Here is a 14,683-nt window from a genome sequence, read left to right as displayed (position 1 = left end):
TGCGAGGGAGGGGTCCGGAGAAGAACGCTCATCATTAGAGTGGGCGGGGCTCGCGCACGAGCGTGCGCTGTTGCCTGAAACTTTTCTTAAACAAGACAAAATAAACTCCTCCGGTCCAGATGTGGCGCCGCGCCCAGCTGCGGTCCGACCTGGGCCTCGCGGGGCTGGAACACACACGTCCCGAAATAGCTGGAAGAAATCCGGACCCTCGAACCCGAGCCTCGCGTCACAGACCCGAGAACCTCCGTGCGATGAGCGGGATGCACAGATGAGGCGTGTGGTCCAGTCGCCGCTTTATTTCTACACTTGAAGTATGAAAAAAAAAAACATTAAAAATAAAAACATTGTGTCCGAGTGAATATCAAATAAATGATTATCAAAGATACAGATAAATACAATAAATAGAAATATTGGTTTTGATTTGTCGTGTCGTGTGTCTGCAACACCTCGCAAAATAATAGAAACATATCTATATTTATGCATTAAAAAAGAGAGAAACAATTTTAAAGACAAATCAATAAATAGACAATTTTTCTTTGCTGATTCCGAATTATTCAATTGAGTTTTTGTAGGTCACACACTGGTTTGTTTTGGCATTTTTCATTTTTATAATTTGAAAACTATTATAATTACTGTTGTTATTATTATTGCTTTTTGAATGATTAATGAGTTTAAACCAAATGAATGTGATACAATTCCATTAAAGAAAAAAAAAATTTTAAATGGAGAGATTTTTAGCTCCTGTTTTTGTATTTTATATTTGATAATCGAAGACATTTAAAATACTTTCTTGTAATCTTCTGTAAACAGAACTATTTTGGAGGACGATAGATATCAAATCCTTTGTGCTGCCTTGTTCTGCGTCCCGCCTCCACACATGATTGACAGCAGCCTTCCTCCTCCTCCTCCCAACAGCGCCAGCGTCCGCAGCCTCTAGTTTTCCCAGCTGAACAGATTCAGGAAGTTTCGGAATCCGTCCTCTCCCAGGAAGTCGAAGGAGCCCTTGGAGGTCCCCAGATGGACCAGCAGCAGCACCAGCAGTACCAGAGCCAGGAGCGGGATCAGCAGGTTCCAGCCGGCTGCCAGGATGTTGTACCACTTGGCCTTGTCCGAACACTCCTGGGCCAGCTGCAGGTTCCCCTGGGTCTTCTGGTCCCGGGCCTGAGGAACCAAGACCACATGAATCTGCAGTGGGGGACACCCTGGACAGCCTGCCAGCCCATCACACGTAGACAGACAACAACTCACTCGCACAATTCAGAGTCATGAATGAGCCGCTGAAACACTTGAAGTGTGGGGGAAACCAGAGTTTAGCTCACATAAATACACACATGAAGGAGTGTTTTCTGCAATAACTGTGCTAGTGTGTCCGTGGCAGGGCTGCAGTACATGTGTTTCTCCTCAGACAGTGTTGTGCAGTCAGGAGTTAGTGAGTCTGCCTCGTGTCGTCTGTGTGTGTGTGTGTGTGTGTGTTTGTGTAAGCTATTTTTCACTTTCTTCTTCTAGTATTTTGACATGTTCTTCTCCGCTTCAGTTACAGGTTTTGTGATCTCTCCCTTCAGTTTGGACCTTGACAGAGCCCAGTCTTTAATCTTCCCCAGACGATGCCAATTACGCCTCTCACAGACTCGAGTGTCTTTCATTTGGGTCGAGCTCAGTCGGCTTGTGGATCCACTTCTGAAAGTCTACAGCTCTGGTGTGTTTCCTCATGAAGTCTGTGAGCAGCAGCGAAGCCTGCGTCCAGCCCAGCTGGAGGTTTCCTCACAGTAAGTACAGGGTGGCACCAGACTGGAGCTAAATCTGCAGCCGCCCACGCGCCCCCAGGACACTCACAGACGACCTTGACTCAGAGGTCAGAAGGAGCCATTCTGAATCCCCAGGTGAAGCTCCAGACCAGCAACCTCTGCCGCTTCTCTGACTCTAGAATCCTGCTCCTGTTTTACTAGTGTCTCACTTGGATCAGAAGCTCCAGCAGCTGGAGCACTCACCGCCCGGGACCTGAAGTTCAGAGGTCAAGCATCAGGTCAGTGAGAGCCTGAGACACTGTTGAAAACAAGGATGTAATGACCGAGCTGAAACCGACGTTTGCCTGACACTGGAGCTGAAGGAGACACAGAGCAATGGTGGCTCTGGGCTGCTGCTCCGCAATGGTCAGCGGCCGATGACACCCAGGCTCTAGTCCTGTCAGGTTGAGAGGCTCCCACTTCAGCAGCATGGCGCTGCTCGCGGGCTCAGAAACAAGGAGCAGGAAGTGGCTCACCTTGATGGAGTAGAGCAGCGCCATGAAGCCCAGGCAGCAGAAGTTGACGTACAGGGTGTTGCACAGCGACCAGACCAGGTAGTCCCGGGGCGGGCTCTTCCCCCCGCCGCCCATGTTGACCACGGTGGCGCCGGCTGGCTTGCGGGCCGACTTGCAGTTGGTGAGCGGGGTGCAGTCGGAGGGGAAGTTGTACGAGTGGTTGTCCATGGCTGACCCGTCGGCTCTGGAACAAGTGGGCGGCCGCGCCAGGGCGAGAGGCTTATATGGGCCTGTGGGCTGGGAGGACGCTGGCTTCTGGGCTGGGAGGATGCTGGGCTGGGTTCTTCCATGGACGGCAGGTCTGTCATTATGTGGTCCGGCATGAGAGGGACCAAAATAGAGAGGAGCTGGAGGAGAGACGTCTAAAGTCGTGTCACATGTGGCGTCCAGTAGGTGAGCGGCGCTGGATGGAACACACACACACACTTACAAACACTTGGATTTCTATCCTTGTGGGGTTTCTCATTATTGCCATCACCCTTTCCCCGGCCTCTCCCTCTAAACCTAACCATCCAAAACACATGGCTCACCTGCACCAGGACTCTAAACCAGACTGAGACCCAGGTAAGTGTTCATCCTCAAACTCTAAGTAGACTGGCCAAAATGTCCTCATAAGAGCCGTGTCTTGCCAAAGATTGGTCCACACACACACACACACACACACACACACACACACACACACACACACACACACACACACACCAATTATCAGGATCAGAACACAGAGCCGGGCGGTGCGCGGGCTCCCCTACAGGACAAAAGAAAAAACGCAACGAATTGTGGATTTGTAAAATGTAAACTGGTTGCGATTGGTGTGACTCACATACGTTGAACCGGTTCTGAAGAGGGTGAAGAAAAAAAACATAACAAAGGAAAAACGTTGCGTTTAAATGCTGATCACGAGTCGGGGAAACCAAGTCTTATTCTGTTGTTTGTAAATTGTTGTTTAGTCTCAAAATATTTACGTGTTTCACTGACTATAAAAGTCCACTTCAAATCGCTCGATCTGAAGACAGAAAGCGATACCACAACTACCGAAGCGACAAAATGCGGGGTACCGTGAACGCATCCTGTTTGGGGTGGAACTTTTTTCCTCGACCGCTTCTGTCGTTGCTGCACAGTTTATTGGTTGTTACCTTAATACGACAATCCCTGTGTAGCTCACGAGAAAATCGAAACAAAATCACCTTGTATGAATGTATATATACACATAAGCAGAGCAGCAGTATTGTTCAGCAGAGTGGCGCAGCGGAAGCGTGCTGGGCCCATAACCCAGAGGTCGATGGATCGAAACCATCCTCTGCTATTTTGCACAAACTGCTTACATTTGACTTTGTTTCTCTCTCTCTCTCTCTCATAAATTGTTTAAGGATGTAGACCAGTATGTTGCGGCATCCGCCGAGCGTTTTACCGCTGACGTAGGGCGACCTTTGCTCGTCGTTTTCACGTCACATGCACGTAGCGCGACCGCTCTCTGCTGGCTGGATCAGGAACTACACCAAAGTGATTAAAACCGTCGATTGAACTTAAAATATTATTTAAAAATACCACACGATTTAGCAGCGGCCGTTCATAAATGGCAATATCAATCATGTATTTAACGGATGGCGCGACAGTAGCTTCAATGTTGCATACAACCGTTCGATTGATACGCGATGGACTAGTGACGACCATGTTCTTATTTTTCACAAGTGAGGAAGCCCCGCGTGAGCAGGGCATCAAAAAATTAGTAAAGACTCATGTTGTTCCTCTCCACGGAAATCTTTAGTAAAAGGCGAAAGATTTATACGATCTGAAGAGAAACATGAGTGAACTGCCGAGGAACAGTTCGAGGTGGGGTGGTCACTTCCGAACATACCACCTACACTTACGGTGTTACCGTACTCAGTGTCCAACTCACCACAGATTGAAGTTTACGCAATTTACGTTGTTGCTTAAGCGCTTTGTTGTGTAACTCTAGCTAATAAAGGTTTGTAGTTTCAATAAATACGAAGCAGTGTGGCGCGTGGTGCATCATGGGTAGTGACGCCACGGCTAATTTAGCCATGCTAAAGTTAGCATGTTGCTCCGCCCGCTGTCGTACCTGAATAATGTTCTTTTTTTCTGACGTGTAGCTATAAATCGCAATGTAGCGGTTCAAACGTTGCTAACGCTGCTCGAGTGCACCACAGGACGAGTGTATATCATTAGCACAACAGCCTTAGCAGCATTAGCACAGCCGCCTTAGCAGCCTAGCATCGAGGAGCTGTTTCACCGACGGCGGTGGTGTTTCATTGGGTTGAATAGCCGGAACGAACAACGGTAGACTATTGGTTTTGACACTTGGTGAAAATATATCGTCCCATGAATTCGCTCATAACTACAGTTGAAACAATAAAACCTTCAAATCAATCGGTTTTATGGCTCGGTTTAGCAAACTTACCATCGTTTTTCATTTAAATGGATATGACTTCGTGTTCTCATTTCATTTGTCACTGTTTCATCTATTTTTCTTACACAAAACAGACCCACACTTTCTCACCAAAAAGTCACACATTCCTGATGCGACCTGCAAATGACTATGTCTATACTATACTATACTATATGTCATAACTTTTTCATTCCCTTTTTTATGCTTGTGCATACACAATTCAAGCGCAACAATAATACACAGACTAGTCGTAATTCTACTTGAATCAATGTCATCATAACTGCTCACTCACAAGAATTAAAACTTTTTTGTTAATTCTTGTGTTTTTATTGTGGAAGGTTTTGCTCTGACAACGGCCACTTCTATCTTCGAATTGCTATTTTACGATAAAAACAAGACATAATTACATCTAATTTCACTACATAATATTTGTTTGTATGGAATTTGTTTTATCAATGTAATTATTCTAAAAAACATTTATCACGTCTCTTTGAGTAGGACCAGAGGGAAAATCATTAAAAGTGCAAAAGAAAAACAGAAAAGTCGTTAGAAGTTGACATAATAAGCGAAAAGTAACCTTGAAAGCGTCAAAGGATCGCAGGTACTTGGCTGCGAATGACATCCACAGAACCAAACTCACGCTCCGGTTTACGTCAACTGCGCTCCCGAGCGACCTGCCCGGCCACCGTAGTTTAGAACCATTGCCATACACGGTGCATCATGGGGAATGAAGTCCAGGCTAATTCAACCTGCGGCTGCGCCTCACGTCATGATAACGATGTCATTTCTCATTCGTTTTCAAACCAAGTGAGACGGGAGACACTCGAGGAGGACAACGTCAGGTCGGTGAGCTGTTTTTCCATATCACCTGTTTCATGAATTTCCCGGTGGTGTTAGCGAACTAGACTCTGACGTGGCTGGTGGGAGCGATGAACACGTGACTTAACCAATAAAACCTGCAGTGTTTCAACCGAATTGTCTTCACGCGAGCTTGTTGTTTGTAGAATACAACAACTCGCATTAAAAACATGTACAATAGAAGTACTTAAAACTGAATTTTACTCCGATGTCAGTTGTTTAAAAAAAGGTTTTCTTACTGAAAGTCGACGTTTGCCGCCTCGTGCACTCGCTGGGACGGAGGCTGTGGCGAGAACCGACGAAGGGTTCAAAACAAAAACAACACGATCTTTGCTGGTCACTGACGCAGGGCGCCACCGTGTGGTGGAGTAGGAGCACTGCCCGCGCGTCATTACAAATCCGAATTGAGTTCATGATACTTAAAGTCGTGCTGCTTTGACGTCAAACACCCAAGAAGAAAGTCTTTTCTAAAGCAAAATTAGTTTTTTAAGGTAAACAAAGATTGATGTTCGTTTAATGGCACAGCGTTTCCCTGGGCCACAGCACTAATCCTTGACATTTGTAAGGTCATCTCAGCCTTAAATACCAGTTCAAGGCTGCTCCACTCCAAGGTCAGATCTAGTCGTCTGTGAGAGGCGAGGCTATTGCCCACCTCAAAACCAAACTGCGATACTTGGTGTTGAAGACTGGAAGACAAAACAAACAAGTCTCTGCTTCATTTATTAAATCTCCATACAGCTGAAGTCATTCTCTCTCTCTAGATATTTCTAGGTTTGTGTGCCGAACTAGGAGCAAACAGGTAAATAAATAAGCTCACGTCCTGTTAGAGTGGATCTCCGAAGTTGTGGCGTTGGATAAGAAGCGGTGCAGCAGAGATAAATTAAAAACAGGCTCTTAAGGAGGCGAGAGGCAGTGAAACTGAGTGGCATCGTGCTGGTCCTGGAGGCCACAGCAGAGGCTTGCCAGTCAAATGTCCTGGGACAGAAGCTCCTCGCTTCTGGACCTTCATTTTGGCAGAGAGAAGTGTTTGCTGTGGTGAGCGTCTGGGGAGGTGAGTGTGGGCAGAAGTGTGCGACTTTAAAAGCCAGTCCGTGGAGTCGGTCTCACTCGCAGGAGCTACGTCACGTGGTGGTCCTGTGGACCAGCAGGTCCGGGGCTCAGTGCGGCGCCGAAGCTCTGGCTGGAGGGAGAAACATACAACTTTCATTCCCGCTGCGACTCTCCAACTGTTGGTGGGAAATATTAGAATGAAAACACATAACTGCATATTTTATTTGCAAGATTGTCCACATCCACACGACAGGGTTTTCACTCTCAAAACTACAGAAGTTTGTTTTTCATTCACGCTGACTTTTTACTCATCAGAAGGTCCCACTGTCACTGATGACTTTTGAAGAGGACATTTGTCTCGTTTTTGTTTCAAGAATGATGTTGAGATCATTTTCTTTGTGTAAAATATTAGCTCAAGAGCATCTCGCTTTTTCCCAAATCACTTTAAGAGTAGCATTTTATTATAGATATTCTTTAAAATTATTGTTCATTTTTCCTGAACTTCTGTACTGTAACATGTCATTTTATTTCCTGCTGATCAATGAACATATTTTCAGAAGTATTGTCTTTTTATGCCAATAATATTGAGAAGAACAACAGCCACTCTACGAAACATGACTTCCTCACAGGCTGAAGTGATGGCGCTGCAGTGTTGTGGTTTGTGGACACGGAATTTGCACATAAAATATGCAGAAGTGAAACGGCGTCTGCAAATGTTTGACTTGTCGAGTTCGTCCAAGTGAAACGCTGCAGCTTCGGCCAGACACCAGACACCACACGAGGCACCAGCTCCAATCACGAGCAGAGATTCGGAGACTAAAACCCTGAGATTGTGCAGAGACCAGCAGCAGCGCTCGGTGGGGATGACGAATTGGGCCGAGGTTCAGACGGTGATGCCTTCAGGTGCGCTGCACAATCCCAGGAGAGTACGCTACTTCTAGGAGGAAACAGGAAGTTCTACCTGGACCAACATGCTCACCCACGTTCCTGTTACTCTGAATCTGCACACCAGGAACAACCACATGATGTCAGTCAGACGACAAACTCGCACCTCACTGGTTTCATGTTGACTGGAGGTGACCCACGTGATCATGTGACCATGGGACAGTTGGCATGAGATACATTTGGAAACAGCCACAGGTTCAGTCTCTCTTTACCACTCACTGTGCAATTTCTGACTTTTGAAATTGGATTGTTTTGCGGAGGAGGAGGAGGAGGATGATCATGATGATGATGTTGGAATATCATGACAATGATGATGATGAAGGTAATATACATTTGGAAACCTCCAGTTTTCTTTCTTGGATTATTTTTGTGTGTCACTTGGACGCTGTGATGATGATGGAATGTTGTGATGATGATGATGATGGAATGTTATGATGATGATGATGAAGGTAATGTGCATTTGGAAACCTTCAGTTTTCTCTCATGGATGCCGTGATGACGATGAAGATGGAATGTCATATGTGAGTGTATAGTTTCAATACTTGCAGATTAAAGTTACAATCCGTCAAAAATCTGATGGGAGTATTGATGGAATGGAGGCTGGCAGTTGTGCGTGTACGACTGTGAGGACCATTCAGGGAGTAAGACCCAGAGAAGGAAGCTGGACCCACCTGCCATGAGTTTGCTCTTGAAGGAAGCTTCCGACGCCAGAGCGTGAGACACAGACATGATCCTCTTGTGCTGCTGCAGGACAGAGTCCAGTTCGCTGACGTCCACCGACTGCAGACTGACACACAGAGAGCAGGAAGGTCATTGGGTTGAAGCCCCGCCCTGTCCTGTCCTCCCACAGATGGCGCCCGTGACGTCACCCCCTGCTAGCTTGAGCCATGCTAGCTCCGGGTCACGTGACTGTGGCTGCATAGAAGCAGGGTGCAGATGAGGGATACCTGGATTTGGCCAGAAGGTTCTGGATACGCAGAGTTCTGCGCTCGCGTTCTTCCTGCTCCTCCGGACTCAGCGGCTCGTCGGGGTCCGACTCGATGTAGCGCTCTGGGATGGGGACCTTGGGAGGTCGGGACAGCTGGAGAGGACGGGAGCACAGGAGAAGGTTGCTCTGTTGGGATCAGAACTCTTCTGGAGGATGCTGACTGCTACCTCTCTGCTGATGTCCAGGTCATAGTCCAGCGGCTCCACGTCCACCTCTCGCACGACGGTGGCGGACACCCAGTCTGGGGACCGGTACCTCGCTCTCTCAGCACTCTGACCTTCAACCCCGAGACGTTCCTCCGGTGGGTGGAACACCTGACCCCGAGGCAAGGACTGAAGGTGAGTGGAGGACATGATCATGAATCAGCTCCAGCTTTGAGAAGATCGACTCTGTGTTTGATGAACACTGATCAGCCATAACATCTGAAGCAGAGCGAGGAACAGTTGCCGCGTCAGCGGATCTTAAGAGTATATGAGAGTCAATAACAAAAAAAGAAGAGTCCATTATGGATACAGTTATAATAACTGCAACATTAGAAAAATAAAGTTTAAAGGATTTTTTTTTTAATCACAAAGAACCGCTAAATTGAATTGAAAGTTTGGACAGCATCAGAGAACATTTCAACAGAGTTGTTTTAGCTATAATTCTTTGTGACTTGTTGACTAGTGACTGACACGTCGGTCCAGTCCAACATCTCCGGTGAATTCCACATCCGCCTTGATTTAAAAGAAGTCACGTGACTGGAGGGTGGTCCTAATGTTACGGCTGATCAGTGCATCTTTTTCCTCGAACATACGTGAGCTGCAGTGTCTCTGGCAGCAGCCAACACCAACAAACAAGAGAGTTGATCTGAAGGTCGAGAAGCGTTTTGGAAGCTCGTGCACACAGGAGTTAGAGTCGTGTGTTTGTGTGTGAGAGGTACTTGTGAGAAATCATCCGAGTCAAAGCCATGCACGACTCCTCACCGCTCCAGCGCCGGGATCTGACGTGTTCACATGCTCCGGCGGCTCGTGGTGCTCGGGAGGATCAGTCACACAAAACAGAGACAGAAAGAGAGAGAGAGAGAGAGAACCATGCCGACACACAGGAGCAGCACCGAGCCCACACACGGTGATTGGACCCCCAAACAGATCAGGCAAATCACGCCCACAGTCGGTTCAGAAGACAGAAACTCTTTATTGTTGAAGTGCAAATTTCCACATGATAGAAAAGAAAGAGTTTTCTTAGTGACACTGAATTAGTAGCAGAACCCTCTAAAGTGTCTACTGCCAGGAAAGTTCGTCAGTGGTCGCACGTTTGTGTGGAGTTTTCTAAATCTGTGCACGGATCCCAAGTGCCAGAACGCACTGGAAAAAGGTTTAAAAAAAACAGTGGACACAGGAAATGCTTCCTCAGGCATAATGAATCGATCCCAGCTCAGAGGTTTGAGGATGAAAACAAAGTGAAAACTGCGTTGGAGTAAAGCTAACAGGCTAACAAGCTAACGGCTAACTCCGATAGCACAACATCCCCTGCGCAGTCAAACCTCACGTACGGGTCAGTTTAGCCTGCCTGGAGGAAGCATGGGCCACATCATGCGTCACGTATGTGAAGCGCTACGAGCTAGCATCGACGGAGACAAAGTTTAGCGGGAGATACCTACCACCTCATGTGTTACCAGTTGATACGAAAGTGTTTTTAAATGTATTTCTCTTCCAATAACCCCAAAAATAACTTCTAAACGACAACAACTGTTAACTGTTGAACGCTTCTGGTGAAACAAAACTGTATAGTCCAGCGTCGTGGGGGCAGCGACCAGAGCAAAGACGCCCCGCAGGAGACAAGGTTTTGGGAGTCTCCTGATGTATTTCCAGCAGGATCTGTGCACAGATCTGAAACACACTCAAAACTGACTGAACGACTCGAATGTTTTGACACTTCTGTTACATCATTTTCTACTTCAGCTGCGAAACGTGGAACTACTCTCACTCTTATCGTTACTGAAGCTGCGCGCCGATACAAAACCAAACCCATAAAAAAACTAGAGTAAGATTAAAGCATGTTCTAAAATAAAATTTAAAAAATGTATTAAATTTGGCAAAATTATATTCCAAGCCAGTCTTCTGTAGACAAAAAAAACAATAGAAATGATTAATATTTTTGAACAATCACACGTTATTGGACCCTTGTCTCCCCGTAACTGCTAGCTGTTCCTCTAGTTTACGCTATGATCCGCAGCTACATGAGCTTTGGGGTTGTTCGAGGACACGGTGGATTCGCACAGGAGGGGTTGATGAGCTCTGACTGCAAGTCACACACGATCACAACAGCCCAAAAATAAATCTACGGCCACACCTGACGTGAGGCTCAGATATCTCTAATGTTCATTTCCCTTTTTGTGTTATTGCATTTCAACCTGTCCTCGATGCATAAAGCAGCACAGCAAAGGCCACGATCAACTTCATCGAAGAGTCGGCACAAGGCGAGGGGATGTTGGCGAGAGAGCATCCTAGTGGTCATGTTAGTACGGTGGCGTTGGTGGTTGATGCAGTAGTAGGGCTGTAGATGTTGAGGTTGTTCGATGCTGAAACTATTTTGAGGAGTGTTGTTATTAATATGGAAATATAGGTGGCAATAATGGTGATGTGAATGGCAATAGCAGTATCTTGAGCTGTTTAGTCCAGACCACCTAACCCGAGTCCAGGCAGAGACCAAGTGAACTGAATCCAGAATCACAAGTCCGACGGTCATGTAGAGACACGCAGTTATTTCTTACTGCAAAACAAACTTTTTAGTAAAGAACTGAAATGTTTTCATTGGAACAAACAAGTACTTTGTTCTGGAGTCAGTTTGGTCTCGACTCAGTTAGGTGATCTCGACTGCAGCACTAGTATCCTGGTGGTAGTAGTAGTACTGTGATGGTGGTGCTGACTGAAGTAGAAATGGAGGTATTGGCAGTGTTGGTACAACTAGTGGTGAGCTGCAGTAAGTAATGGGAGCAGTATTTGATGGCAGTGAAGATACACATCTCACAGCACCATGTCAGGAGGATTAGTTCCTGTTTTTAGTACTCAATGTCGTGGTAGCGCTGGTGCTAGCGCAAGTGGTGGGATGCTAAGACTGATGTCATTATTTGTAGTTCTAGTGAAGTACTGTTGGAGTAAATGTGGATGTAGTACGGGTGCACTTGCAGAGGTCAAGATTTACTTCTCAGGGGATCGGTTAGTCGTGTTACCAGCGATCCTAGATGCTAATATCGTCAGTAGCAGCATTGACGGCGTGAAGTTAAAGAACAATTTCTATGACGATTCCGCTGAGTCAGCGTTCGGTTCATAAGGTTTCCGCCATATTGCATTTGAGAAACACCATTCACCAACATTCCATGATTAAAAGAAGGAGACACGTCGGAGGGCGAATGTGGGACGAAGGCAAAAGGCAAAACAAGGCACTTGAAGTTCATCTGGAGAAAGGAAAGCGGGGGGTGTGGTCATGATTCGTGCCGCTCGCGCTTCGTCCTTCCCCATCCATTTTCTCGAGATACCAAAACTCTACAAAATAGAACTGTACATCTATATGCTGAAAATATCCCTCAGTAAATAAATAGTGGATCACTTTTTTTTGTCTTCTTCTCGCTCTGGTGACTGAAGCAGAGGCCGTTCTCTGCTGTGGGTTTACATTCACAAGTGTGTCAGTGAGGTCCCACCAGGGGGCGGTAGTGACAAGGTTGAACCTTGGAAAGAAAAATCATCTTCTAAACAAACCGGATTCACCTGAGAAAGAAATGCTGTTGTTTTTCAATTAAATGCTTCTTTAGGTTCAAATTAATGAACGTAACGCACAAAACCGAGCAATATTTTATAGTAATCTTAAAAAATAGACGAAATTAGGAAAATATAGCTCAGAATAGTTTTCATTTAATTTAAAATGTCTTTCATTTAGTTATGAAAATTTATTTGAAATAATATGATCGCTTCAATAATCCGCTAATTTTTTCGGGAAACCCCTTTAAAAGTAATATATAAGTATATATATATATATATATTTAGTTGATTTAAAAAAATAAAAATCATATAATTTCACATTAGAATTTCTATGATTGTAGACATACATATTTTTAAATTAAATATATCTTAAATTATTTATACATATTATAAATCAATTTAGTTAATTTGATTTTTGACAAACTAGACCAATTAAAATGATGAAAAATATCTTTCTGAAAGCTTCAGCTCTCATTTACCTCCCTGTTTCTCAAGTAAAACAATAACATTGTTCCCGGGGTGATGGAGGAAGAAAAACAGAACTTTTCTCTCACGTGAATGTGCGTCTCTACGGTCCATCATTTCCCACAATGCCCCTGTGCTCGCAGTCCCAGTGTTCTTAAAGCGTTAATAACCAAACTAGCTGCAGTCAGTCCAGCTTGTTAGCATCGTTAGTTCAGCGCTCCCGGTGTTCACGGGAGCGCTAGCGTGTTAGCATCCCTGCTAAGCTGTTACTACTGTGTGGCGAGAGTCTGGAGGGAGCAGCGGAGGCGCCGCCGCCCGCGTCTGCCGCTCGGTGGTAACGTACGGAGTCGGAGGTGAAGGAGGTCGGCCGCATGAAGGAGGAGGACGAGGAGCGCTGGCTGGCGACGGAGGAGCGCTCGCCCTGGCTGAGGTTTCGCTTGCGCTCGCGAACCAGCGCCCTCTGGTGGCGCTTCATCCTCTCCAGCTGCTCCTCGGCGCTCATGCGGCTGCGAGGCTGAGCGCTGGGCAGCAGCGAGGGGTCGTGGGTGGGCGACAGGAGCTCCATGGCGCTCTTTGGTCGCTCCTGCTGATAGACAGAAGGATGAAGGAGGCCAGATGGAGGAGTTCAGACAAAGTGGAATGAAAATGGGAGGAGAGACTGTAGCTCATGAGGAGGCGGGTGAGGAGGTGACAGGACGCACACAGATAAGACTGCGTCAGGATTGAGAGAAAACATGGACAGAATCAACTTTGTCTCCTCAGCCGTGACATTATGACCACGTACCTGTCACCATCGGTCCGTGGTCATAATGTCCTGGGAGTCGCATATGTAAACAGCTGTGATGACCTTCCTGATGTCATTTGAGATCGACTCTAAATGGTTGCTCTCCTTTGCTACACTGTCGTCACACTCCACCCAGCCTGCACTCTCTTCTCCACCTGACCACAAATCGACTAGATCATTACAATCATCTGACAGACCAACTGACATATATCACCTGGTTAATTTAGTCAGGTGACTCAAACAGATCAGTATTAACCTGAACTGATCCCAGCTACTCAGGGTGAGAGGCGGGGTCCATCACATTAAGACAGACACCACAAACTGTCACATATTAGAGTCAACCACTGTATTTTTTGGACTGTGGGAGTAAAACCAGAGTTCATTTTTAAGGGAGGAAGTTCCTACAGTTGTGGCTGCACTTGAACGCATCGTCATGCGAGCGGCAAAACTGGTTGAGAGTGAAGAAAAGAAAGTCCGATTCTGCAAGTTTAAACACAACTCGTGTTTGCATTCAACCTGGAGATTAAATAACACCATCCACTCAAGAGAGTGAACAGTTAGAGAGAGAGAGAGACAGCGGGGAAATAGCAAACAGACCATCAGGGAACCTGCAGGTGACTGTCAACAAAGCAAACTCCATGAGAACCTAACAGTTGGAGACAGACATTTTCAAAGAAATGTGCTGTTAAAAGTAGTCATCGCTCAGCTACAGGCACTGCTGAGGGGCTAACTGGAGGCGCTACGAGAACGTTCCTCTGGATTAAACAAAACTATTTTAATATAAACACCGTCAGGCAATGAAAGGTTACATTTAAGAGAGAGTTCCCTGCTCAGGTGGAGGCATCTGGGAGTCTACTCACCCTGGACACCGCGCTGCCCGGGCTCCTGCGGAGGGTGACGAAGGACGAGACGGCGCCGGACTGGGTCAGGTGGGACGAGGAGCCGGACAGACCTGCCGGACCAGCGGGTTAGTTTAATCAGGACGATTTAGAAACGAGACTCAGTAAAGGCTTCTGGCTCACGATGCTCAGCATGTTGTCATGGAAACAGAATAGCCAGGCTGAGAGCACCCCCTGTCGGTTGTTCATGACAATGAGGCCGCCAAATTCACAACCTTGTCACTACAACCACCAAAAATACTGAA

At 46.4% G+C, this 14,683-nt stretch overlaps 2 protein-coding genes and 2 non-coding genes across 8 annotated transcripts in view; 1 reads left to right on the top strand and 3 right to left on the bottom strand.

Annotated features, from left to right (window-relative positions):
- Positions 1 to 354: 354 nt before the first annotated feature.
- ifitm5 (interferon induced transmembrane protein 5) lies at positions 355 to 6,094 on the bottom strand. 2 transcript variants are annotated; one of them, XM_053885365.1, is made up of 3 exons: positions 5,807 to 6,094; positions 2,261 to 2,702; positions 355 to 1,161 (listed from the first exon to the last, which is right to left on the bottom strand). In XM_053885365.1, the coding sequence occupies exons 2-3, from the start codon at positions 2,465 to 2,467 to the stop codon at positions 934 to 936; spliced, it is 435 nt and encodes a 144-aa protein (XP_053741340.1). In that variant the 5' UTR covers positions 2,468 to 2,702; positions 5,807 to 6,094; the 3' UTR covers positions 355 to 933. The 2 variants fall into 2 exon arrangements, with proteins under 2 accessions (XP_053741340.1, XP_053741341.1); XM_053885366.1 differs by lacking the exon at positions 2,261 to 2,702.
- Positions 3,534 to 3,605, top strand: trnam-cau (transfer RNA methionine (anticodon CAU)). Its single transcript has one exon. It is a non-coding gene; the product is annotated as a tRNA-Met (tRNA).
- Positions 3,998 to 4,111, bottom strand: LOC128771443 (U5 spliceosomal RNA). The gene has a single exon (XR_008416623.1). It is a non-coding gene; the product is annotated as a U5 spliceosomal RNA (small nuclear RNA).
- A 192-nt stretch (positions 6,095 to 6,286) lies between the features above and the next one.
- The window catches only part of LOC128770650 (pleckstrin homology domain-containing family A member 7-like), a 107,205-nt gene continuing 98,808 nt past the window's right edge, over positions 6,287 to 14,683 (bottom strand). For 2 of the 4 annotated variants that reach the window (XM_053885363.1, XM_053885362.1), the window contains 6 exons: positions 14,400 to 14,491; positions 13,099 to 13,341; positions 8,718 to 8,882; positions 8,510 to 8,643; positions 8,234 to 8,349; positions 6,287 to 6,747 (listed from right to left, as the gene is read on the bottom strand). In XM_053885363.1, the coding sequence (XP_053741338.1) occupies positions 6,725 to 6,747; positions 8,234 to 8,349; positions 8,510 to 8,643; positions 8,718 to 8,882; positions 13,099 to 13,341; positions 14,400 to 14,491 (773 nt within the window). In that variant the 3' untranslated portion in view covers positions 6,287 to 6,724. Of the gene's footprint in view, positions 6,748 to 7,578; positions 7,619 to 8,233; positions 8,350 to 8,509; positions 8,644 to 8,717; positions 8,883 to 13,098; positions 13,342 to 14,399; positions 14,492 to 14,683 lie in introns of all 4 variants that reach the window. The other 2 variants (XM_053885361.1, XM_053885364.1) reach the window with 2 other exon arrangements.

Source organism: Synchiropus splendidus, chromosome 14 (assembly GCF_027744825.2).
Source record: "Synchiropus splendidus isolate RoL2022-P1 chromosome 14, RoL_Sspl_1.0, whole genome shotgun sequence".
Lineage (NCBI taxonomy): Eukaryota > Metazoa > Chordata > Actinopteri > Syngnathiformes > Callionymidae > Synchiropus > Synchiropus splendidus.
The sequence above is the reverse complement of the archived record's forward strand: the minus strand, read 5'-3'. Positions and strand labels throughout refer to the sequence as shown.

Excerpts from the sequence above, each read along its gene's own strand:
- ifitm5 (XM_053885365.1), bottom strand. The coding sequence starts at position 2,467 with ATGGACAACCACTCGTACAACTTCCCCTCCGACTGCACCCCGCTCACC. Across the intron at positions 1,162-2,260 it reads CGCTGCTCTACTCCATCAAG|GCCCGGGACCAGAAGACCCA; the intron begins GTGAGCCACTTC and ends TTGGTTCCTCAG.